Source organism: Artemia sp. Qi Xiang Cuo, chromosome 13 (assembly GCF_049724085.1).
Source record: "Artemia sp. Qi Xiang Cuo chromosome 13, ASM4972408v1, whole genome shotgun sequence".
Taxonomy (NCBI): Eukaryota; Metazoa; Arthropoda; class Branchiopoda; order Anostraca; family Artemiidae; genus Artemia; species Artemia sp. Qi Xiang Cuo.
In genome coordinates this window covers 6,028,838-6,052,372 of record NC_142806.1, presented here as the reverse complement: position 1 = coordinate 6,052,372, position 23,535 = coordinate 6,028,838, and the positions used below count along the sequence as shown (strand labels likewise).

General features: G+C 36.7%; 1 protein-coding gene across 1 annotated transcript in view; it reads right to left on the bottom strand.

The window, feature by feature from the left end:
• LOC148944882 (lipase member I-like) overlaps positions 1–23,535 on the bottom strand; it is a 138,344-nt gene that overhangs the window by 94,742 nt on the left and 20,067 nt on the right. Inside the window, exon 2 of the mRNA XM_089098631.1 lies at positions 13,766–13,913. Coding sequence (XP_088954757.1) covers positions 13,766–13,913 — 148 coding nt within the window. The remainder of the gene's footprint in view (positions 1–13,765; positions 13,914–23,535) is intronic.

The window sequence follows — 23,535 nt, the reverse complement described above, 5'->3', positions numbered from 1 at the left end:
CTCCCAAATATACGTAATAAAAACAAACGAATATAGAAGTTCGTTACGTAAGTTAATTTGTAAGTTACGTCACAACAAAATTTCGAGAAAGCCATTTAGCCAAAAAAAAACGTAAAATTAACATGCAAATTTTGTTTTAATTATTCATGTACGGTGAGCCAAAATCAAAGCTGCATTAATTCGAAAACGTTCAGAAATTAAATAAAAAAAACAAATTTTTTTAACTGAAAGTAAGGAGCGACTTTAAAACTTAAAACGGCTGTCCCCTCCTCAACGCCTCGCTCTTTACGCTAAAGTTTGACTCTGTCTCACAACTTTATTTTTTAAAAAAATAAAAAACTTTAGCGTAAAGAGCGAGGTGTTGAGGATGGGACCGCCCCTTTCATATACGGAATAATTTCTGTTCGGCTTAAGTTTTAATGTCGCTCCTTACTTTCAGTTAAAAAAAACTTTTTTTATTGATCTAAGAAAGGAGCAAAAGACATGTGCATCTTGAAAGATATTAATTTAAAAAACTTTTTCCACAAAATAAGTTTTTCAAAGCAAACTAAAGAACTCCATTAAACAAAAAATTAGCAAAAGTAAAATCAAATAATCTACCAAGCGTGAAACTACCACAAATCAGCGTCGATAAATAAATGAAACCCAAAACGAACAGAAATTACGATAATTAACCGAGTCAAACTCAATACGAGCAGAAATTAACACAATTTTAGCTCCCTCATATTCTTTTGAAAAAACTTTGACCACCCTCCCTCTAGATTTTCGTGAATGAATGCCACTGATACATTTACATCTGAAAGTACACACATGAAGGTGCTAGCCATGAAAGTTGCTATTCTAGCTAAATGACTTTAAGTAATGGATTTCATGCTACTAATTGCGGGGTGGGGGGGCTTAACACACTTAATGTTTTTAATGGGATTATTCGATTGTGACAATCGAGAACTGGCCCTGTTAGTCTTAACACTCAGCGTTATGATGACAGAGTTTTGTCGCAATAATTTTCCGGTTTGTGATTTCTGTTTTACCGGACATTAACTTTCATCTGAAGACAGATTTTTTTTTTCGTTTGATGCTATATGAAGGTTGACGTATCAGAGGATCTCTGTTCTATGGGGGACCGACTTAGGTTACATTCTTGCAAAGTTCTGAAGTTACTACGTCACTAATATATATATAGTGAATTGCAGCAGTCAATAACCTTAACTAATGTCCTTTCCTTCATATAGTTTACCAACGGTAGGATACTTAGCTTTCCATATTTCTACAATCCTTTCCCTGCCCTATTTCAAGATCACATATAAGGTTGTCATATTCCCTAAAAAGTCCGGTTTAACACGTTTGAATTCACCAGTCAGAATGTCAGTACCACCGTTGTTTTTCAATGTTACAACATTCCAAGTTGCAATTTTTATATTATCTAAATTGTTGAAATCGTTATGGTTTCAAGAAAAGTAATGAGTCTCACAAGTGAAGGTCAAGGATTTATGCTTTTTCTCATGTCTACACAAATCGCTTTTGCTGGCTTTACAGCTGAAAAGTAAGGTTTTGTGCAATCCTGGGCCCATCTTGGTCACTCCATGGTTTTCTGCGCTTAGTGATGCTCTTCTTAAAAAAAAAAAAAAAATAGGCAACACTATGCACAAGTAATGTCAAGCCTATTATCTTCGACTTACTGTATATTCAGGCCTTCAAATATTATACCGAAAATGGCGGGCAGCCCTTAATAGACAACATAGCTAGGAATGGCTTATTCAGTCCCAAAAAGCCTGCCAAAACAATCAAAACCTATATGAATTATCAATTAATTAGAATCCAGTGCAATGCTCTATATTATTAACCATGCTCTTCTACTCAATCTGTTCTCAGGAACGGTTTCCCCAGGAATGGCAAGACTCAGTTATACTGCCTGTCTTCGAGAAAGGCGACCGTACTGAATGCAAAATTGGAGAGGGATTTCACTTATGATCATTGCGGCAAAGACCTTTGCAATGATTCTGCTTAACCGATTCCGCAAAGTCCACAACAAAAGAACCCACCCCAACCAATCCGGTTTCCGAGCCGGCATGGGCTGTATTGACCAACTCTTTACCTTGAGGCAGATTTTTGAACATAGAACTAAGCATCAATAAATCACTGTCGCTGTCTTCATTGACTTCATTACGGCCTTCGATTCAGTCATCAGGGGAGGAACTTGGATGGCAATGGATGAGGACTATGTCCCACCTAAGATCATACGACTCATTCAGGCTTACTATCTACAACACGAGCCTGAATCAAGGTGAACGGGGAACTTCCTCCGCTATTCGATATCAACTTCGGTATAAGGCAAGGGTGTGTACTCTCTCCCGAACTATTTAATTTTGTCGTCGATTAGGTAATGAAAAAAGCAATTCTAAATTTCGAAGGAGTCAAGGTTAGCCCTGATTTCAGTACTAACGACCTGGATTATGCCGATGATGTTGTTCTTCTTGTCAAATCCGTTGGGGAAGCCCAGAAAATGCTTCTGAAGTCTCCAAAGTTGCTGCCCCAGTGGGGCTCTAGATTAATATTGATAAGACTAAAACTATGTCCAATGCCCCCGATATAAATTCTACCCCTATAACCCTTAACCATAGGCAGGTAGAAGTTGTCAATAAATTCAAGTATCTCGGATCATACATTAACATCAACGGCGGATGTAGCGAAGAAATCCAATGCCGCGTTGAATCAGCTTCCGCTGTCTTTGGACAGCTGTGGAAGCCGCTATGGAAAAGGAAGGAAATCCACCGGAAAACAAAAATTATTATTTACGATACCCTAGTCCGATCAGTCTTACTGTACGGCTGTGAGATGTTGCTCTTAAAAGACACCGAGGCACACCCCCTCAACACATTTGAACATAGATTCCTGAGGAGCATATTGGGGTTACGACTCAGTGATCGAATCCCAAATACGATCATCCGCCAACGAGGTGACCAGAAGTACGACATCACATCTATCATTCGACGCCACCACCTGTCCTGGTTCGGCTGTGTTTGCCGAAGACCAGCCGAGACTTTCACAAATCAAAGCCTGCGCTGTAAACCAGCACCTGATTGGAGGAAACGACATGGAGGACAAGCCAAAACTTGGTTTAACATCGTCAAATCGGACCTCAAGCCGATTGGCAGATTCCGAAAGCAATGTCGCAGATTAGATCCTTCATGGCTTGAAATTATCGCCCCACTGACCCAAAACCGTAACCTGTGGAATTCAACAATCTGCCAGATCCTGTCGCCAGGGAGAGCTACATAGCTTGTGTCCTGATCTAAGTACAAGTAAGTAGGTAAGTCCTGTCTTTAGTGTTATCCCCCCCCCCCCAGATACTTCTTGGATTCAGCTTCTGTTCCTGTTAATCTGGTGCACATCTAATTATTAAATGGGTAGCTACTTGGGGGTTCTGAAAAGACATTTTTCAGTTAGTTACTTCGAGCAGCCAGAAGAATGGGGAATCATGTTGCCCTTTTAGATGTGAATAAAAATATGGATGATCAGCACTAATTCTAGAAAAAAAAACTTCAATATCCGCTCCATGTTCTATGTTGCTTATGGTAATTCACTGAAGCTACTTATTGGATAAGCGCAATTAATAAGCTCGATTGAACATCATTTGGACAGCAAAATTAATTGTGCACGATTAATTTAGAAATTGAAACAAATTCTGAAAAGGCTGAAGTCTAGTGGTTTCACTTTATACGTCTATGGTGTACCTATTGTACCAAGAATATACTTAAAGATGAAAAAAAAAATCATCAGAGTTACTATCATGCTGCTCTTTACACCCTTTTAAGAAATGTTCTAACAGTAAAGGGTTTTTAACTTTCCCTGATAGATATAGTTACCAAGAATTTTCAATGTAGAAATGAACGAATTGCAGCTTATTGAGGTCTGAAGTACAAATAATACATAATTAATTTAGTATGTTTGAATATGGGCTTTTGAATGCAATTCAATAATGCAATTCCCTATTGAACGCTGAAAAGTACAAAAATCAATTGTAAATAAGTTAATTGAACTTAGGGCCAGTCTCCGAGGTTTAGTAATTAAAATTTAAATTTTGGCAAATCATAACTATTTGAGGAATTCTATGAAATTTAAATCATATTAAAACCATAGGTACATGGTTTACTGTTAATCCAAAGAAGAGTCGTATGTTAACATAGAAGTACGCCATGTTAATAATAAGTAAACAATTGTGGTACTTTCCCATTTGATGAGCCTCTAGGGTTAACCGCTGTAGAGTAGGCAATGATAAAACCCGTTTTTGATGTATTAACCGCTGTAGAGTAGGCAATGATAGCGTGGTTTTCATTGCGTATACGATATTAAACTGTGGTTTTTTGGAGTTTAGGGGGGGGGGAAGGTACCTAGGGTGGGTTAGGTTACGTATTTAATATATGCTATGCTTTACCCCCCCCCCCCCCACCCCCTAATGTGCAAATATATAGCCCAAATTTATTTCTAAACTATTATATATTCATCCTATTTTATTTTATTTCATTAGCATTAACCAAACTTGACTTTTTAGAAAGGCGCATCAAATGGGAAAGTACCACAATTTTAATATATAGATAATTTTATTTCATGTGGTAGTTCATGTAGAATAAATTAATTGGTTGATGACTGCTTGGTAGTCTTTTTTTATGTGGACCATTGTATTTTTTTTCTCTTGTGTAGAGTCTCATAAAATGTATTATGTTAAAAAAAATGTATTATCTTGAAAAAAAGTCAACATAAAATGTATTATGTTGAAAAAGTTTTTTTTTAAGTACTTGTTTCATTTTTGTTTCTCCCCTGTTTTTTCCTGGCCATAGAGCCTTACGGGGGAGTTCATGTTGAAGTGTTTTTTTTTTATGAGAAATTTTTTGTTTCAATAAATTGATTGATTGATTGGTTGTTGTGTTTGCAACATGCTAATGGATTCTCTGAAAATGCTTGGTGACGGTTACTATGCTACTCTGATCTTTAATATTGTACCCCCAACAGGTACATAGACAAAATGGGGGTTTTATTGCCCTCCATCTTGCGTTCTTCCCAAAGTCAAAAGATTGTTTACGTTTCTCTTGTAGTTTCGTAAATCTTTCAAATCTGGTCACATCGATATGTTCCCCCGCACCCGCTAGAATATTGTGCTAGTGCTAGACCTCCGTATGTCATCCAGTTTTTAATAGATTTTTGCTGACTAGTTTTACTGCAAATAAACCAAATAAAACTAAGACAAGTTTGACGAGTTTTTTTTTCGTCAGCCAGATGTTTTGTCTATAATCATAAACCGTAATAGCGAGTCTTTAATCATCACTGAAATTTGGCATATTTTTGACTGTCAATGCTTACTTTAAAATACGACTCGGTATCCAGGGTTGCCGCGAGACATGTAAAAATATACTGTGCATAAACTAAACAACGTAAATTTTCTGAAAAAAACAACATTTGAACAGAAGATAAGTTTCTTGTTTTTGCATGGGTTCTATTTCATGAATCCGTTTTCGGTCATTTTCAATTCGTATCTAACACAGAAAGTTTCGAGACACCGGAAATATATTAATGAGAAACCGAAGGCCCAACATTCTCAAAAAGATATCAAATTAGATGTGACTCCAATTTTTGGCTGATACTCTCTCGTCATTCAGTTATTAAGTTTCTTCAAAAAATTTTGAATGACGTGACTCCATAGACCCCACGTAACACACGTAACACTTTTAAGACCGCTAGTGAAAAACAAGTCCAAATTCTTGCATTGGCTTTGATTTGGTGCCTTAGCTCAGATAACACTCTTATTTTGACGCTCAGTCTCTCTTGAACTTGTGAAGTATGGTCTATTTCTCTAAAGAAATACCGTCTTATTGGTCCCCAGTGGGGGGTGATCAAGCCTCCACGAGGACAAGACCTTGGGTAGCGTGGTAGGCAGGATTCGTATCTACTCAAGAGGTTGCTAAAACTACTTTAATAAACGAATAAAGGAAATACAATACTGGAGTACACTTGTGAACAGTCATCTTGAAGCCGTAGAGAATTCGAGCTATAGTCAACTTGCACCGGCTGGCACCGTTGATTTGGAAGTGGCTGCTGCACTTTCCAAGCTCGACGTCTATAGTTGGCTAGTGAAGGTTACTGGAACTCTCCAACGGCAGTGATGTGGAGGTTTTTGTTAAACTCTCCCAGCGTACCGTATATTATAGAAGGATGGAGGTTGCTCGAACCCTCCCAGCGGTGTTCCTCTAACCACTTGTCACTGTTGGCTCTCAAAGCTGAACTGTCCACAAGTTGTCTTTTTCCCCTTCTTATCTTCCAAGGCCCAAGCATACAATTCTGGTCCCATGACCCCCAAAGTAGCCTCTCATTGGCCGGCGGGTTTTTGGTCATGTGATCCACTACCTTGAATAGAAAAGAAGGCAGAAACAAGTACATAAAACAACGCATACCCAACTATACCCTTGAATTTGAACATGCACTAAATACTAAAAATATACCCTTAACGTAATAAAAAACTAAATACAAGAAATACACTTATATCTAACTTGTGTAAGCCTAGCAACAATCTTTACACACTTGTTGATAAGTCTTGTTAGGGGTTAGGGAAAAAATTAGTTGATTGCCCCTAAAGAACCTTGGATACTCTAGATAGCATCAATATTTGTTGTAATATTTTTGCGTCTTGTCCTTGAAAGCAAAATATGCCCTTTAAAATAGGCTCTGTTTAAACCTTAAAAATTAGGCTTGTTTCTACTGCCGAATTGCTAACTAACAGTCTAAGGTGACAATTTCCTGTTAGCTCGTGGAAACAGAAGTCGAAGCTAAAAATCCTCAGAAACGCATTTAATAGGGGGAACATAAAAATGCAAGCTAAGAAAAATAGCTTGAAAAATAGCTTTGATAAATAGAGAGAAGAACGATGTTTTTATATTTACTTGTATTTATATTTTTGTATATTTGTATTTTTAACAAATTTATAACAACGCAAGCCTAGTATTAATTAGGTTTAGTTTATTCAGCAACCTACATTTTAACCTACAAGGCTAGCCTATTTTAAAGATATTTCTAGAAAACCGACGTACTGAAAAGAATAATTATAAGCCTAGCTCCGCAATCATGCCGAAGCCACATCTTAGTCCCATCTGTCTTTAAAAAAATCTAAGTCTTATGAGTAACGTGGGTTTTTTCTTGATTTTAACCTCACAATTGCTTCAGAAGCTACTTCTACTGCTACCACAAACAACTGGCGCAACGGCTGGCACATAAGGGGACAACGATGCCTCTCCACGATGACCTCTCCACTGCTACAGACCAAAGATCTTCCATCGATCTCTTTCAAAATATCCTCCTTCAAGACCTTCTTCCATTGATCATAGGCACCGCGCTAGCGCTGCCAAAGTAAAGAACGATGTGGGCACAATGTCTTTTTTTCTCCACCCTGGCACTTCGTATCGAAGGAGTTGTCGTAGAAACTTCGAAAATGGCTCATTCGATTGGAAATTGGAGTGGGTAGTGCCCTTTTTAATAGTCGAAAGTGATTGGAGGGCAACTAGCCCCCGCACGCCCATCATTCCCCCAAACACATCCAATCAAAATTTTCAGATAACCATTTTGCTCAGCGTAGTTGATTTCCAGATAGGAAATATGTTTTTGAGGAGGAGACTCCCCAATAATCCTCAGGGCAAGGGTCTAAAGTTATGCCTCGGGGGCATATAAGAATGATGTTGACACACTATATTATTTATTAATTTATTTTTTCTTTAGATCAGGGCACTTCATATGGAAGGGGTCGTCGTAGAAACTTCCCAAGGCCGTCGTAGAAACCCCTATGCCTTCCCAAGGCCAGAACACAATTTGCCCTTTACTGAAAAAATACAAATGAATGTGCATTGTCACTTTAATATATATATACTGATATTTAGTAATCAAAATGTTAATATTATTGGATTTATTAAAGTTATAAAAGTAAAATCATTTATATTTTTCGGTAAAGTGCAAATTTTGTTCTGGCCTTGGGAAGATATAGGGGTTTTTGCGCCCAACTTGTGTTAGGGATCTTTAATGCCCGGCCCAGCTCGTTACAAATTGGCATATATTGAACCCTAATTCAGGTAAATATGGTATAGGGGCGGAAAATAGTAATTGTGATAGAATGTTTAGATGCAAGAATATAGTTATAGCCAATACGGTGTTTACTAGAGTATTATATAGTATTATTAGAGTATTATAAACAGACCGGTGGTACTAATCCGGAGGACAAAGAGGGAAGGTTATCTGCCCCCCCCTAAATTTCAGAAAAAAAATCTTCTTTTGGTGTTTTCTAAGGTATATCCACCTGAACATAAAAATAATATAATAATATCAACACATGCTACAATTCAAATATTCTTCTAAGCAGGTATTTTCGCCTTTAAATATTAAATTAGCCGCAGCAACCCGTTGCAGGACTTGACTTTGATTCCAGTGATGAAGTTATGCAAAAGCGCCCCCATAGCATTCTAAACAAGAAGAAAAAGAAGATGAATAGTGAATGGAAAAGCGAAATAAAAAGAAGAGAAATGTTTAGAGGAGCTGTTGGAGTATTAGATGTGAGATAAAGACAGTTGGAGCCAATTTGTCCAAATCAAGTAAAAATGACAGTGAAAAATGAAAAATGAGCCATATAGTACCATAAAGGCAAATCTATACTAAAGAAAACTGACCTGTTTCTCTGGATGCTTCAATTATGCAGGCTTATCTTAGTTTTGACAATATTTTTGAAGAAACTAAATTTCAGGTGGAGGGGGGTAAACTGGGATCGTTTCTTGCTACTAGAGATTCCAAAGAACTTTTACTTACATATATCTCACTCAACATGCTTGCACTCTCTTAAAGTCAAAGAAAAAAAAATAAAAAGCTTCTTAAAAATCAATTAAGGAGCGACACAGAAACTAAAAACGAACATAAATTTTGTTCACTGTGCTGTTGAGTTTTGTAGTTGAAGAAGATGTCAGTTGTATTTGTATTCTGGAAAATGCGTCGCGAGAAAAGACCGCATCGTGTTGATTACGCTTCTCATGTCCCATCGGTTGCTAGTAAAACATGTACCAACTCCTGCATTTCAATGAAAGAAATTCAAAATGAACTTTGAAAATCAACAGAATGTAACTGTGACAAGGTAAAGCACAACAAAACACTACTGAAATATTCCACACATGTTACTAGCAGGGACATATGGAATAGAGCTTTGATCCACCCCCTACCCATATTACCAAGATTTTAACGGCTTATTATATATTTATTTCTGCATCTTATCTAATTTGCCCAAAGTCCTAAGCTATACTTTCCAACTATTTTGTCCCGCCCCCCCCCCCAAAAAAAAAACTTTTTATGTACCTGACCAATAGCTTACATAATCATATTAGAGAAAACTTTGATTAAAAATAAAAATTAAGATAAGGACGTGAATGCGAGGTACAATTTTGAAAATGCCATCATACAATTTAGGAACTAATACTTTTACAATGACTTAATTAATACTAAACTAATTTTATTTAGGATTTTTAGGATTTTATTTAGGACCCTTAATGTCCAAACCGGTGGGGATGATCTCCGTTTCAAGGCCCTTCAGCCAGGAAGTGCAATGGGGGGTTAGGGGCCAGCCATCCTGTTCTTTTGCACATCCTTCCTATTTACCTTCCCAAGATTCACCCAGGTACGAGATACCCATTTAGAGCTGGGTCGACTCTGACTAAGCTTACTGAGTCAGGCCTCTGACCCCCGTCCCAAACACAACATCACATTAATTCACAACCTCAAATAAACATCAAATACAATCCATAAACATCAACTCCAGGGGACAATAAGACTTAGCTAGAAACTCCCTAGCCCTCTTTTTGAGTATACCAAAGGTATGACTGTCATGTGCAGATTCTGACTAAGCTTACAGAATCAGGCCTCTGACCCCCGTTCTAAACACAATATCACATTATTTCACTACCTCAAATAAGCATCAAATAGTCCTCTTCCATTGCCATCCAAGTTCCTCCCCTGATGACTGAATCGAAGGCCGTAATGAAGTCAATGAAGACAGCAACGGTGATTTATTGATGATTAGTTCTATGTTCAAAAATCTGTCTCAGGGCAAAGAGTTGGTCAATACAGCCCTTACCAGCTCGGAAACCGGATTTGCTCGAGTGGGTTCTTTTGTTATGGACTTTGCGGAATCGGTTAAGCAGAATTATTGCAAAGGTCTTTGCCGCAATGATCATAAGTGAAATCCCTCTCCAATTTTGCATTCAGTACGGTCGCCTTTCTCGAAGACAGGCAGTATAACTGAGTCTTGCCATTCCTGGGGAAACCGTTCCTGAGAACAGATTGAGTAGAAGAGCATGGTTAATAATATAGAGCATTGCACTGGATTCTAATTAATTGATAATTCATATAGGTTTTGATTGTTTTGGCAGGCTTTTTGGGACTGAATAAGCCATTCCTAGCTATGTTGTCTATTAAGGGCTGCCCGCCATTTTCGGTATAATATTTGAAGGCCTGAATATACAGTAAGTCGAAGATAATAGGCTTGACATTACTTGTGCATAGTGTTGCCTATTTTTTTTTTTTTTTAAGAAGAGCATCACTAAGCGCAGAAAACCATGGAGTGACCAAGATGGGCCCAGGATTGCACAAAACCTTACTTTTCAGCTGTAAAGCCAGCAAAAGCGATTTGTGTAGACATGAGAAAAAAGCATAAATCCTTGACCTTCACTTGTGAGACTCATTACTTTTCTTGAAACCATAACGATTTCAACAATTTAGATAACATAAAAATTGCAACTAGGAATGTTGTAACATTGAAAAACAACGGTGGTACTGACATTCTGACTAGTGAATTCAAACGTGTTAAACCGGACTTTTTAGGGAATATGATAACCTTATATGTGATCTTGAAATAGGGCAGGGAAAGGATTGTAGAAATATGGAAAGCTAAGTATCCTAGCGTAGGTAAACTATATGAAGGAAAGGACATTAGTTAAGGTTATTGACTGCTGCAATTTTGTAGGTTCAACAATTCAGCTAAAACCAAAAAGATTTTGGCACTAGAATGGTCCATAAGTTAACATAGTATGTATATGATTGTAGAAAGGCCACCTTTGTTCATTATTTTGTTATAAATTAATCATTGACAGGATCAACATCAGTGTGTCCAGCAGCTCGTTTTCATAATCTGACATGCCCCTTAAAATCGAAGTTATAAAAGAGTTATCAGAAGAATTTTATGTTCTAAACACATGACAATCAGCAACTTCACAAACCTTGACTAACAGAGCAGGCAAAACCCCTTGTATGCAATATTTATGAACCAATCCTTAAAAGGCAAAAAACCAGTAGGCAAAGTTTCTAAACAAGCCTGCTTAAGTCGGCAACAACAGATTGAAAAACCGTATAATTCTCATTTAATTCACCGAAACGATAGTTCTTCGAACAAATCTCCTCCTCTTGAACGGCCAAGTTAGTAAGTCAGCTTGTGCTATTTCTGATGATGATCAAAGCTGCACGCCAAGAACAGGGTGAATTTTGTGTGCTACCTGTTTTGTTTCTTAACAAAAGTACAAATACCAAATATCACATGAGAAAAAAGTCACAGATCTGATTGTATCAAAATCTGAGTCTGATGATTCTTTGGGTTCAAACTAAAAATTTAAATTTGTAGTAGAATTCTCTGGTGGTTTGAGATCAATATTAAAAGAGAAGGATGAACCTGACATTTTTAATAGGATTCCGTTTTTCCCGAATGCATTCCCTAGATTCCGTAAGTCTGTTTTTTTTCCCGTAGACAGGTATCACACTAGACTTATGGAAAAATCTGTAGAAGAGGATGCACTGATCGATTCAATAAACTAGGGTATAAAGTAAAAAGTTAAGGTCAACATCTAGTAGCGTCAAGAGCTTGAAAGCTAAAATTCAGGAATAATAACTACCTTCCGGGAAGAAACGACGATGCTCTTTTCGAGAATCTGAAAAGAGCTTCCCAAGAAAAGTTGAATACGAAAGCGGCAAGTTTTAAATTTAGAGGATGGATAGAATAATTTTAAGTAGGTTGTAAATTAGTGGTTTTAGGTTTCAGGGAGGTGTCTCAGGAGTTGTCTTGAGACAGGAGGTGTCTCAGGGTAGAAAGTCGCATACGCAGCTAATATAAGTGATGACGCTCTAAGTTTGCGCATCATGTTTTTCTGTGATAGATCATACGAAAATTATGGGAAAGTAAGGGAATTAAAGAAAGGGATAAAGTATGAATTAAGGATGTGTGAAATGGAGGCCATGCATGAAATTGCCAAGGACTGGAATATGGAGCCAGACGGCATAATAATAAAGTACTGTAGAGGCATGTCAAGGAACTGATAGTCAGTCCGAACTTGACACAGTTAAAGATAGGAATGGGGGCTCAATTAGTGATAAGGAAGTGTTAAAGAGAGATGGACAGAACATTTTGAGAACGTCTTAAACCGTGATAATATGGCAGGAAATGATATAGAAGATAGTGAAGAATTTTTGACAATTAGGAAGTGAAGGGAAATCTATTTTGTGGAAAGGAGTTAGAGACAGTACTAAAAGGATTAAAAAGCGATAAGGCCTCAGATGCTGATAGCGGTGTAAACGAATTTTTAGAATACTGTGGCTTTTAAGTTAGAAATAAATTACTCAAGATTATAAATATCGTTTTAAAAAGGGGAAGTGCCTAGGAATTTTCAAAAAACTTTACTTAAACCTCTCTAGTAAAAGATAATGAGAGTTAGTTGGGTAATTACAAAAGCATTTAGCTTGGTTTCTGTTTGAAACAAATTATTTAGCATGGTGACACTTACTAGAGTAGGACATGCTGTAGATAAGGTTTTAAGAGAAAAATAGGCTAGTTTTGGAAAGAGGAGAGGAAGCTTGGACCAAATTTTTACTTTTAGATTTATTATTGGGAAGCAGCTGAATCCTCAGACACCTTTGGTTCTCAATTTTATAGATTATAAACAGGCATATGATTCAGCCAATAGAAGAGCTTTAGTGAAGGTCTGCCTATTCTTACATAGTATGTCAAGTATGCTATGTAAGAGAACAATATTACTGTGGTTAAAATAGCAGATGAGGTTAATGCTGGTTTGGTGTTGAGTATGAAGTTAAGCAGGGTTGTGTCCTAACCCCATTTATGTGAAATTTTCTTAGACTTCGTTCAAAGGAACAGGACAAAGGCTATGAGAGAGCATGCAATCAAATGTCATGCCAAAACTCTCCTAGAATTAGATTATGCAGATAATTTGGGCGTTCTAGATAATAAACATGGCGATGTAAAGGAATTTTTGGGGGTTTTGAGAGTTCAAGGCTTAAGATTAAGTCTTGAAATTAACCTTAGAATAGGAATAAATGAAGGTGAAGAGGCGATGGTGACTCAGGCAGCTTTGGGTTATAGTGAGCTATTTGCAATAGAAGTCGTGACTTATAATATATGTCGCATACTAGCATGAACAATAAAAAACTTTATTTCTGAAATTGGTTTAGTAGGCTATATGAGTTCCACTGAGGTTATACAAAAAAAAAAAATTAAATAGCGTTTTATCTTAATCACATCTAAATAAAAGGTGATTGTTGCTAATTTTTAAGATGTCCCCAAGTAATAAGATAGGACCAGTGGTCAAACCGGGTACATCAACCACAATTGTGTTAAAAAAAGAACGACACATTGTGCTTGAATTTTGAACATCCGTACTTATCTTGCTGCTACTATATTAAAGTTCAAACTTACCTCGTCCATAAATGGAATGTCACATCCCTAGAATAATTGGCAGGTCTGCGTCTGTTGGCGTTGTCCATGATGGCTGGTTGAAATACTCCTCCGTCTGGCATAAAAAACCAAACAGATAGTGGAGTAATTTGGCCTCGAAAAATTGAATCTGTAAAAAAAAAATGTGAGAAAAAATCAATTTTGGTTCCCAATTAAGCAATAGTGAGATCTAGAGTAACTTAACGGTTCGATAATTTAATTTTGGCTATTTAAAACCACCCGTCACTATAATTATTTTAATTTTTATGAACTTGGGAAGGTCGTTTCAAGTTTATATTTACGAAGCGGACACTTTTACACTATCACGTCTTCTGCTTTCGGGGTATATTTTACATAGTTGTAAATAGTACCTTGTCTATAGTTAGTCTATGATATTTGAAGACGTTTAATCATGATTTTAAGATGTTAAAGATGTTAATTATACTTATACTGACTTATTTATATAGAAGTATTCCAGCCTCAGCGCGAGAATATCATTATAGCAGCCAATAATAATAATAATTGATTGCTCCTTCCTATTGTCCTGGGTGCCTCTGAAGATACAAGCGGGAAATAAGGTGTAAACTAAAACAATTTTCAATTAAAAAAAACAAAACAAAAAAAACATGAAAACAATTAACACTAACGTTTTCCCAGAATTAAATGGCCTAAAAAACATACTATAATTAGATTTCATCCAAATCTGTGTCATAGCCAGCTGGAATGTCTGGTTAGAATCTTAAAAAAAAAGCAAAAAAAAACTGTCTAACATCTGATTTGATTACTTGATCAAATTTAAAGTTCAATAACGTCTTCAGCTGTGCCTAATGCAAAAACATATCTCCTTTTTCAATTTACAGTTTTCGGCATATTAAGAATGTTGAGTAGTTAGTCTTCCTCTTTCCCTAATATAAAGACACAATTCACTCCCAAGTACGCATTAACTCCCAAACCAAATGATAAATAATACTGTAAACAAACTTTTTACTCACTTAATACTTTAACAGTTTTATATAAATTAATATCATTATTTATTGTTATTAAATATTCATCATTTTTTTATTAGTTACATTAATTTTTTTAATAATAACTTGGAAGTTTTTTTTAACTTTAATAATAGCTTATAACTTTAAAAATAACTTTATTTATGGAATAGATTTGGAGTAATAATAGATAGCACATGTAGTAAATATTGTAAATAGTTACTAGAAGAATTTTGTATATGTTTTGTAGATAAGTGCAACAACTACTGCATGCCAGATATATATAAATTCCAGATTAAAGTTTTTTTTTTAGTACTTTTAGTAAAGCTTCTTATTCTAATTAACCGGAAACTTAGGCGTAAAGAGTGAAGTTTTGAGGAGGGGTCGACCCTCATAATGTACAGAATAATTTCTGTTCGTTTTAAGTCTTAGTGAAAACGAACAGAAATTATTGCCTTCAGTTGAAACACATTTTTTTATTTAATTTCTTATCGTTTTTCAAATAATGCTGGGATATCTGGCTTCCCCTGTGCGGAAAATTCTTTCCCCCGCGAAAAAATCCTTCACATAAAGTTCCTCCAACGTAAAATACATCCCCTCTCCCACAATTCCATTCTCACTGAAAATTCCTACCAGAAAAATTATTGCAGACGATTCCGCCTGAAAGATGCTCCTTAGCATTATTTCATTTGATTGAAGACTTTAATTTGTGATCGTTTTTCATATCATGCAGGAAATCCCCCTCCCTGAAATCTTTTTCGGAAATCCACCCAGTGGAAACCTGCCCCCACGGAAAATACCCCCCAACAAAAAATCCTCCAGACAATTCCAACCCTGCTAAAAATTTCCCCCAGAAATTTTCTTCGCGACACCGCCACACGTAAAATTGAGTTGGCAAAGAGAAAGTAAGACACTTAAAGAAAAAAAAAACTTCGTACAGAAATTCTGGGATATTCCCCCAGTTTAAAATTTCTCCTGGAAAGTTCACCCCAGAATATTGTCTCCCCACAGAAAATTCTCCCAATGGAAAATCCCCCGGAAGAAAATTCCTCCCCCCCCAAATAAAAAATGTTTGTATACTTTCCAGTAACAGACATTATACAAAGAGAATGGAAAATTTTCACAAATTACAGCTCTTTCCCAAAGGGTCTGTTAGGGGTCACTTTAATCCTGAAGGTATGGTTATTGCAGCTTTCCACTGTGCTGAAAAAATCTCAAAATTTCGATCGGACGACTTTGGGGAAAACAGGATGTGGGAGAGGGCTAGTTTCCCTCCAATCTTTTTGGTCACTTAAAAATCCCTAGGGACTTCCCCTTTTCCAAAAATCATATTCATAGTCTTCGGTAGCTCATTTCTAACCTCATAGCCACCATATTTAAGAAACTCATTTACCACACTATCAGCAACATGGATTTTTTAATCCATCTAGAACTGTCTCTAATTCTTACTCATAGAATAAATCTTCCTTCACATCCAAGATGTCAAAAACTTTTTCATTTTCCTCTATATCTTTTCCTGCAACTCTATCCCAGTTTAGCACACTCTCAAAATGTTCTGCACATATCCCTTTAATTCTTTTCTTATCATTAATTAAGACCCAGTTCCTATCTTTAACTGGGACAAGTCAGGATCGACTACTTCCTCTCAATTACTAAATGCCTGTACCGTACAATATTGTAATGTTATGCCGTCTAGCTGCATCTTCCAGGTCCATTGCAATTTTATCAATGATTTCCACTTCACACATCCTTAGTTCATATTTTAATGATTTCTCCGCTTTCCCTACATTCCTTTTATTTTCACGTGATCTATCACTCATATAAAGCTTTTACACACCCCTTCTCCTCTTTATGAAAAATTAGGTAGTTTCATTAATATTCCTACCTGGGTTCCTGACATTCTTCCCTAAAACACCATCAGCAACTTCACAAATTATTTTCCTAAAATTATTCCATCCATCTTTTACATTGTCAAATTTTAACCTCTCTGGTTTAGTATTCAACTGTTCCTGGAAAGCTTCTCTCAAATTCTTATTCCGGAGTCTAGCACCGTCATAGCTTCCCAGAAGGTAGTTACTCTTCCAAAATTTTAGCTTTAAATTAACCTTAGGCACTACTAGATGATATCTACATTTAACATCAATAACAGCCCACCTATATACCTTAGTATCTTGTATTGATCCTGCACAATAACATAATCAACCAAGTTAGTTGTCTTACCGTCATGTGAACATCATGTTAACTTATTGGCCATTTTATAACCAAATACTGTATTGGTTATAACTAGATTGTTATACCTAAAAATTGAAGCAGTCTGTAGCCATTACTGTTTTTCTTTTCCTACAACAAATTTACATTGGCTAAGATACCATCTATCCCTATTTCTACCGCCCTAAGCATTAAAAAATCAAAATAAAAACATCTTACTTCTACCTTGGACCCTGTCTATTTGTTCCTGTAACTGAAAGTAAAATTCATCTGAGTCACTACTATCTTCGTCAGTTGGTTCTACAGGGGCTTGACTTGACTTGACTTTTATTTTCAACTAATAATACATCATACTTAACTAGCACTTACAACACATTTTTTTAATAACATTATCAACAAACGTAGAAATGGTAAGAACGTATGACGTTTTATTAAGCCACTATTGTGACTTGAGCAGCGTCACACAATCTTTTATCATAAACCAAAACTCATTCCCTCTTTCTACTCTTTTCATACCATTCAATACAATTTAACTCAATTTAACTTTTTTTTTTAACTTTTTATTTTACAACTTAATTACAATTTAACATTTTTTTAAATAAATAAAAAAAAAGTAGCATATACTACTATGACTGTTACCCCGCACTTTTTAGTCATAAAATGAGCGATTAGCATTACCTTCCCAACCCAAACAGGATCTAGCAGCTTCCTTATTCATCATAAGCCCTACTCCTTGTCCATGTTCCCCACCCTTCCTGCCTGAGTAAACAAATTCTATATCACCTAATTTCATATTTCCAACCCCTGAAATCTGAGTTTCTGAAACTCATAATAAGTTTACTCGAAGCGTCTGAAATTCGTCTGTCGAATTGTTGATTCCATAGTTATTTTTTAACGTCATAACATTCCAATTTGGAATTTCTGTATTCTTTAAATCATTGAAATTATTTTGGCCTCGGGAAAAGTAATGGTCCAAAAACCATGCTGGACCAACATATGTTCTCAAGTCTTCGTCGAAGTGCTTAAGCCAGCTAAGAGCCGGACAGCAAGAAGTCCTTGGGATCTTCAGTTGAATGGAGGCTTTGTGCAATCCTCGGCCCATCTTCAACGAGAACCGAAATACTGCACAGACAATCTCAAGCGTATCTTAGACAATCTTAATTATATGTTCATGCCTATAAATATTATGTTACTACGGAGAGGCAACCCATAGTAGATAAATCAGCTAGGAAGAGGTTTTTTCGGCCTGAAAATGCCCACCAAAACAGACCAAGTCCTAACAAATTATCCATTTATCACACTGGTGGATCAAAGGGGCCGGGACGACCCCCCCCCCAGACTTTTTTGGCACCCTCTTTTCCTGTTTTTTTTCTTTTTTTCATCCTTTTTGTAGAATAAATTTGTCAATTTGGTTAATTGTTGGCACCTATGTCACACTGGGCCCCCTCCAAGATTTTGCTCATTGACACCTATGCCACATTGGGCCTCGCCCAAATTTTTTCTCTAGATCCGCCCCTGATTTATCAGGATCCCGTCAGATTGATTCTTTTACAAGTAAAAAAAAAACTACGAAAATATCTTAAGTTACAATATATTTTACAAATAAATTCTCTACCTATCTGTGGTAGTACCGTAACCTATGGCACTGTTGACATTCGGCTGTATAATATCATCAAAAATTGTTGGTGTGTAACAATGAAGATTTTACACGCTTTAACGATCACCATCGATTGCATAACAACTAAAAAAGTTTCACTTATAATGTCCTATTTTTATATTTAACTACAAGAAGAGCTTGATAAAAATAATTTTATGAGATACAAAGTTTGCTTTTTAGCAAAGAACCGAATCAGAAAGAATCTAGATCTAAGTTCTGACAGATGGCGGAAATTATTGCCAAACAAAAATAACCAAGCGACGTTGTAATGTGAATTCCATTAAGTATATCTGATCGACAGCAAAATACTCTGAAATCTCTTTAAAAAAGTTCCTTGGAAAAGGATTCCTTTGAGTACCTATCTATACAAAGTGCAATATTTTATCAAAATGGTACCCCCAATACTACATTTTTAAAACCGAAAGCGTCAAATTCTTTAAGGAGACTAGCTCGCTGTGCCATTTAAAGTAAGCATGTTATATTCGACTTCAGACTCGAAATTTATCAATGGAAAGAGAGGAACTGCCAGCACTGAATATCAGCATCAAAGTTATGTTCAACTGAAGAAAAGCTATGAGATAACACATTCGCTTCCCCTCCATATTCATTTGAAAGATCATTCTAATATGTTTTCCGAACTCGAATTTGAAAAACGCATATATGGGGTCTCTGGCATCCCTCCCATTTTTTCAAAAAGGAGGTAGACTATACGCAGGGCAATTAGCGTTTTAAACCAATAAGACAAAGATTACAAATTATTGTCCAAGACAACCACTCATGTTTACATAACTAATTAAATCCGTTTAACATTAGCACCGTTTAGTTGACAGAATAACAGTTATTCAATACTTGTGAAGCTCCCACCATTATTTTCAAATATCTACTTAGTGTATTTTGATTCGGAACAGCTATATTTCAATCTTAATGATATTCATTACTCTTGGGGACCTGGAATCACCCCCAAATGATATCTGAAAGATTATGAGCCGAATGATGTGCAACTTGCGGATGTGGAGAAAGTATTGGGCGAGAGTTTTGCATGGAATTGAAGTAATCATGGGTCCAATTTTGCCCTCAAATACTCGATTGAAAATATCACATGACTTTGGTATCAATGTGGTGTAACATCTCTTATCTGCTACAGTTTCAATATTAGCAATGGGCTGTCTATATAATTTGGTGCCAATGCCCATGGGGCTGAACTTGTTCTGTATAATTTTGATTAGCCTTTTTTTCTTTGTTTTGTTAAACTGATTCTTAGAAAAGAATTTTAATTTATTAGTGTCTTCCTTATTGTACCAATTTTTCTGTTTTATTATTATCTTTCTGCTTTATTATTTTTGTTTTATTAGTTTTATACTTTATTATTATGCTTTATACCGATATATTATGCGACTATTATGAATAACCCAGGCCCAGGGTATTTTTTCACAGAAAAAAAAATGGAACAAAAAGAAGATAGGTCCACGAAATTGCCTATTAATAATTTTATTTAGCCAACCCGTTTGACTGGTCGTATGTACAACAACAAGCAAAAAATGTGATTTTATCCCATTTTCAAGGGCTGTCATGAAAGAAGGCTGAGATGCACAGTGAAAATTTACTATACCTTGTAAAAAAAAAAAAAAAAAAAAAAAAAAAAAAAAAAAAAAAAATTAATTCTTGATGGATGTTTCTTTTACTTTTCTCATTTCGCCTTGGTCGTTTCTTTGTTTGCTTTCTCTTAATGGACATATGAAGCGAATTCGGCTCTATTAGAACTTGTGATAGCATTTTGAAAATAAATATTATCCTTAATAAATATACAAACAAATATATTATCTTGTCTTTTCTTATAAATATTATAACAATAGTGCATAACACAGTGTAAATATTATATATTTATACTGTGATGAGATAACTAGGACATGTTTTACGGATGAAATATGCTCTCCACAAAACCTCGCTCCTTAAGCTAAAATTTTTAGTACTTTTAAAAAAAGCTTCTAATTGTTTTAATTAAACCAACAGTAATTCGGGAGACGTTCTTACAGAATTGGGACAGAATTCAAACTTTAGCGTAAAGAGCGAAGTGTCGAGGAGGAGCAACTCTCTCATATACGTAACAATTTCTGTTCGTTCTAAGTTTTAATGATACTCCGTACTTTCAGTTCAAGAAACTTGTTTTTTTTTAATTTAATTTCTGATCGTTTTTTTAATAATGCCAGGATATATGGCTAAATCTCCACGGACAAATCCCTTCTCTCCACGGATTTATTCTCTTGACTATTGAGTCCTGGCGAAGATTTACCACGAATAGATACTCCTAATATGTTCACGCATAAAATTGAGTCGGCACTGAGAAAGCAATACATAAGAAGAATTTTGTATAGGGATGCTGGCGAATTCCCCTAGTGTAAAATTTACCCTGAAAAATTAACCCCTTGGAAACTACCCTCCCTATAGAAAATTACCCCCGTGGATAATCCATCAGCATAAAATCCCCCCCCCCCACCTCAAAAAATGTATTTCCCAACAACAAATACTATACGTAAACAATGGGCAAATTTCGTGACTTAAAGACATTTCCCCACGGTCTGTGGAGGGTCATGATACCCCCAAAGGCATTGTTATTCAGCCTTTTAACTATGCTGAACAAAATGGCTATCTCAAAATTTTGATCAGACGAGATTGAGAAAAAAGGGCGTGGGAGGGGGCCTAGTTGCCCTCAAATTTTTTTCGGTCACTTAAAAAGGATACTAGAACTTTTAGTTTCCATTCGAATGACACCTCTCACGATATTCTAGAACCACTGGGGATCACCCCTGGGGAAAAAAAAAACAAAAACAAAAAAATAAAAATAAACACTTATCCGTTATCTTTCTTGTGGCAAAAAAAAAAAAATATAAAACTCTATATTTTTTATATAGGAGCTTGAAACCACTACAGTAGGGTTCTATGATACGCTGAATGTGATGGTGTGATTTTCAATAAGATTCTGTGACTTTTTGGGTTTTCCTCCCTTTTTTCGCGAATCAAGCAAATTTTCTCAGGCTCGTAACCTTTCATTGGTATGACAAAATTTAATGAAGCTTACATATTTAAAATCAGCATAAGAATTGAATTATTTTGATATATCAACTAGTATCAAAAATCCATTTTTTAGAGTTTTGGTTACTATTGATCCGGGTTGCTCCTTACTTACAGTTCGTTACCACGAACTGTTTGATATATCAAATCAGACTAAAGATCAAAACCGAAAGTCGCGGTGGGATTTATTATAGAAGAAATGATTTTCATTCTTAGTTGCTTCTATAGGAATGGCCTACTGGAACGACTTACTGTGAATGCTTCGAGGTACCAGAGGCTCAGCGGTAGGGCTTCATAGACACAGGTGACCAGGTATTCTTAATCTACCCTATATCAATAATAATCTAGTTAGTCAAGTAAAAGCACGATAATAATCTAGTTAGTCAAGTAAAAGCATTAGTCCTAGTAAAAGCACGCCTAACATCCAAAGCCAGTTGCGTCAGAAAAGCCCCATAACTTAAAGAAATTATTATGTATATGAGAACGGGGTCGGATCAGGGTGGCCTCAACCTCATGAGGTGGGTGGAGCCCACCCCAGGATTCTCAGTATCCAAGTAAATCCTGGCTCTAATCAGAATCCAGGCCTAGGGTCGGTTGGGCTTCCAACCCACCACCCGAGACCTATTGCGACGAATAGCTTAACAACTGCCTCGGATGACCAACCTTCTTTTATAACATTACGACCCTTGCTTGCCCCTGGACTGAGAAATGACCAGCGTTTGAATCGTCTTGACCAAGGTAGCCTCCGAATTGCCTCCTGGAATATATTGACATTAAATTTTTCCGGAGCTAAGACGCTTCTGGCGATGGAACTGAAGCGATTCCGCATCTCTATTGCTGGAATAACAGAAACCCACTTAGTCGGTAATGGAAATGATCCCATAGGTGAGGGACACCACCTTCTCTGGTCTGGCCAGAGAACCACCTGAAGAAACGGAGTCGGACTAGTTCTTGATGACAAATCCAAGAAGTGTCTACTGTCATTCACTCGCGCCTCGGATAGAATCGCTAATGCTCGACTCAGTCATAAGCAAGGAAAAATGACGGTCCTTGTTTGTTATGCCCCGACAAACGAAGCCGACACCGAAACAAAGGACACTTTTTACTCTGTCCTGACGAATGAATTGTCAAAGATATCCCCGCACGATATTGTTATTCTCCTGGATGACCTTAATACAACTGTGAGCGACAACCACAACTTATGGCGACAAGTCATTGGACCAGTTACTCTGGATTCCCTAAATGGCAATGGTCTAAGGCTTCTACAACTCTGCAGGATGCACAACCTTGTGATTACGAATACCATGTTTGCAAGGAAGGACATTCGCAAATATACATGGTACAGCAACGACGGCGATACCAAAAAAAATAATCGACTAAATTCTCGTGTCACAGAGATGGAGGTCTTCGATCAGTAACTGCAGGACGTATAGGGCAGCTGAGATTGGCAACGCTGACCATCGCCTCGTCGTTGCTAACATGCAACTAAGGTTCAAAGCGCAGCGCTCAGAACCAAGACCAGTCAAGATCGATGTCTCTCGCCTCTGCGATCAGAAGATAAGGTCGAAATATGTCATTGATGTCTCGAACCGCTTCGACGCACTCCTACCATTTCAAAGTTATGAGGACGCATAGCTCTCGTTCAAAAAGAATGTCCTGGAATCAGCGACAGCAATGTTGGACGGAAAAAGCACGCTAATAAATCGTGGATTCAGTCGGATACGCTTGACGTCATAGAGCAGAGACGCAAGGCGAGGTTACTTGGTGACATGCCAACCTGTAGAAGCCTTAATGGTGTCCGCAACAAACTGATACAGCGAGACAAGAAGCTGTTT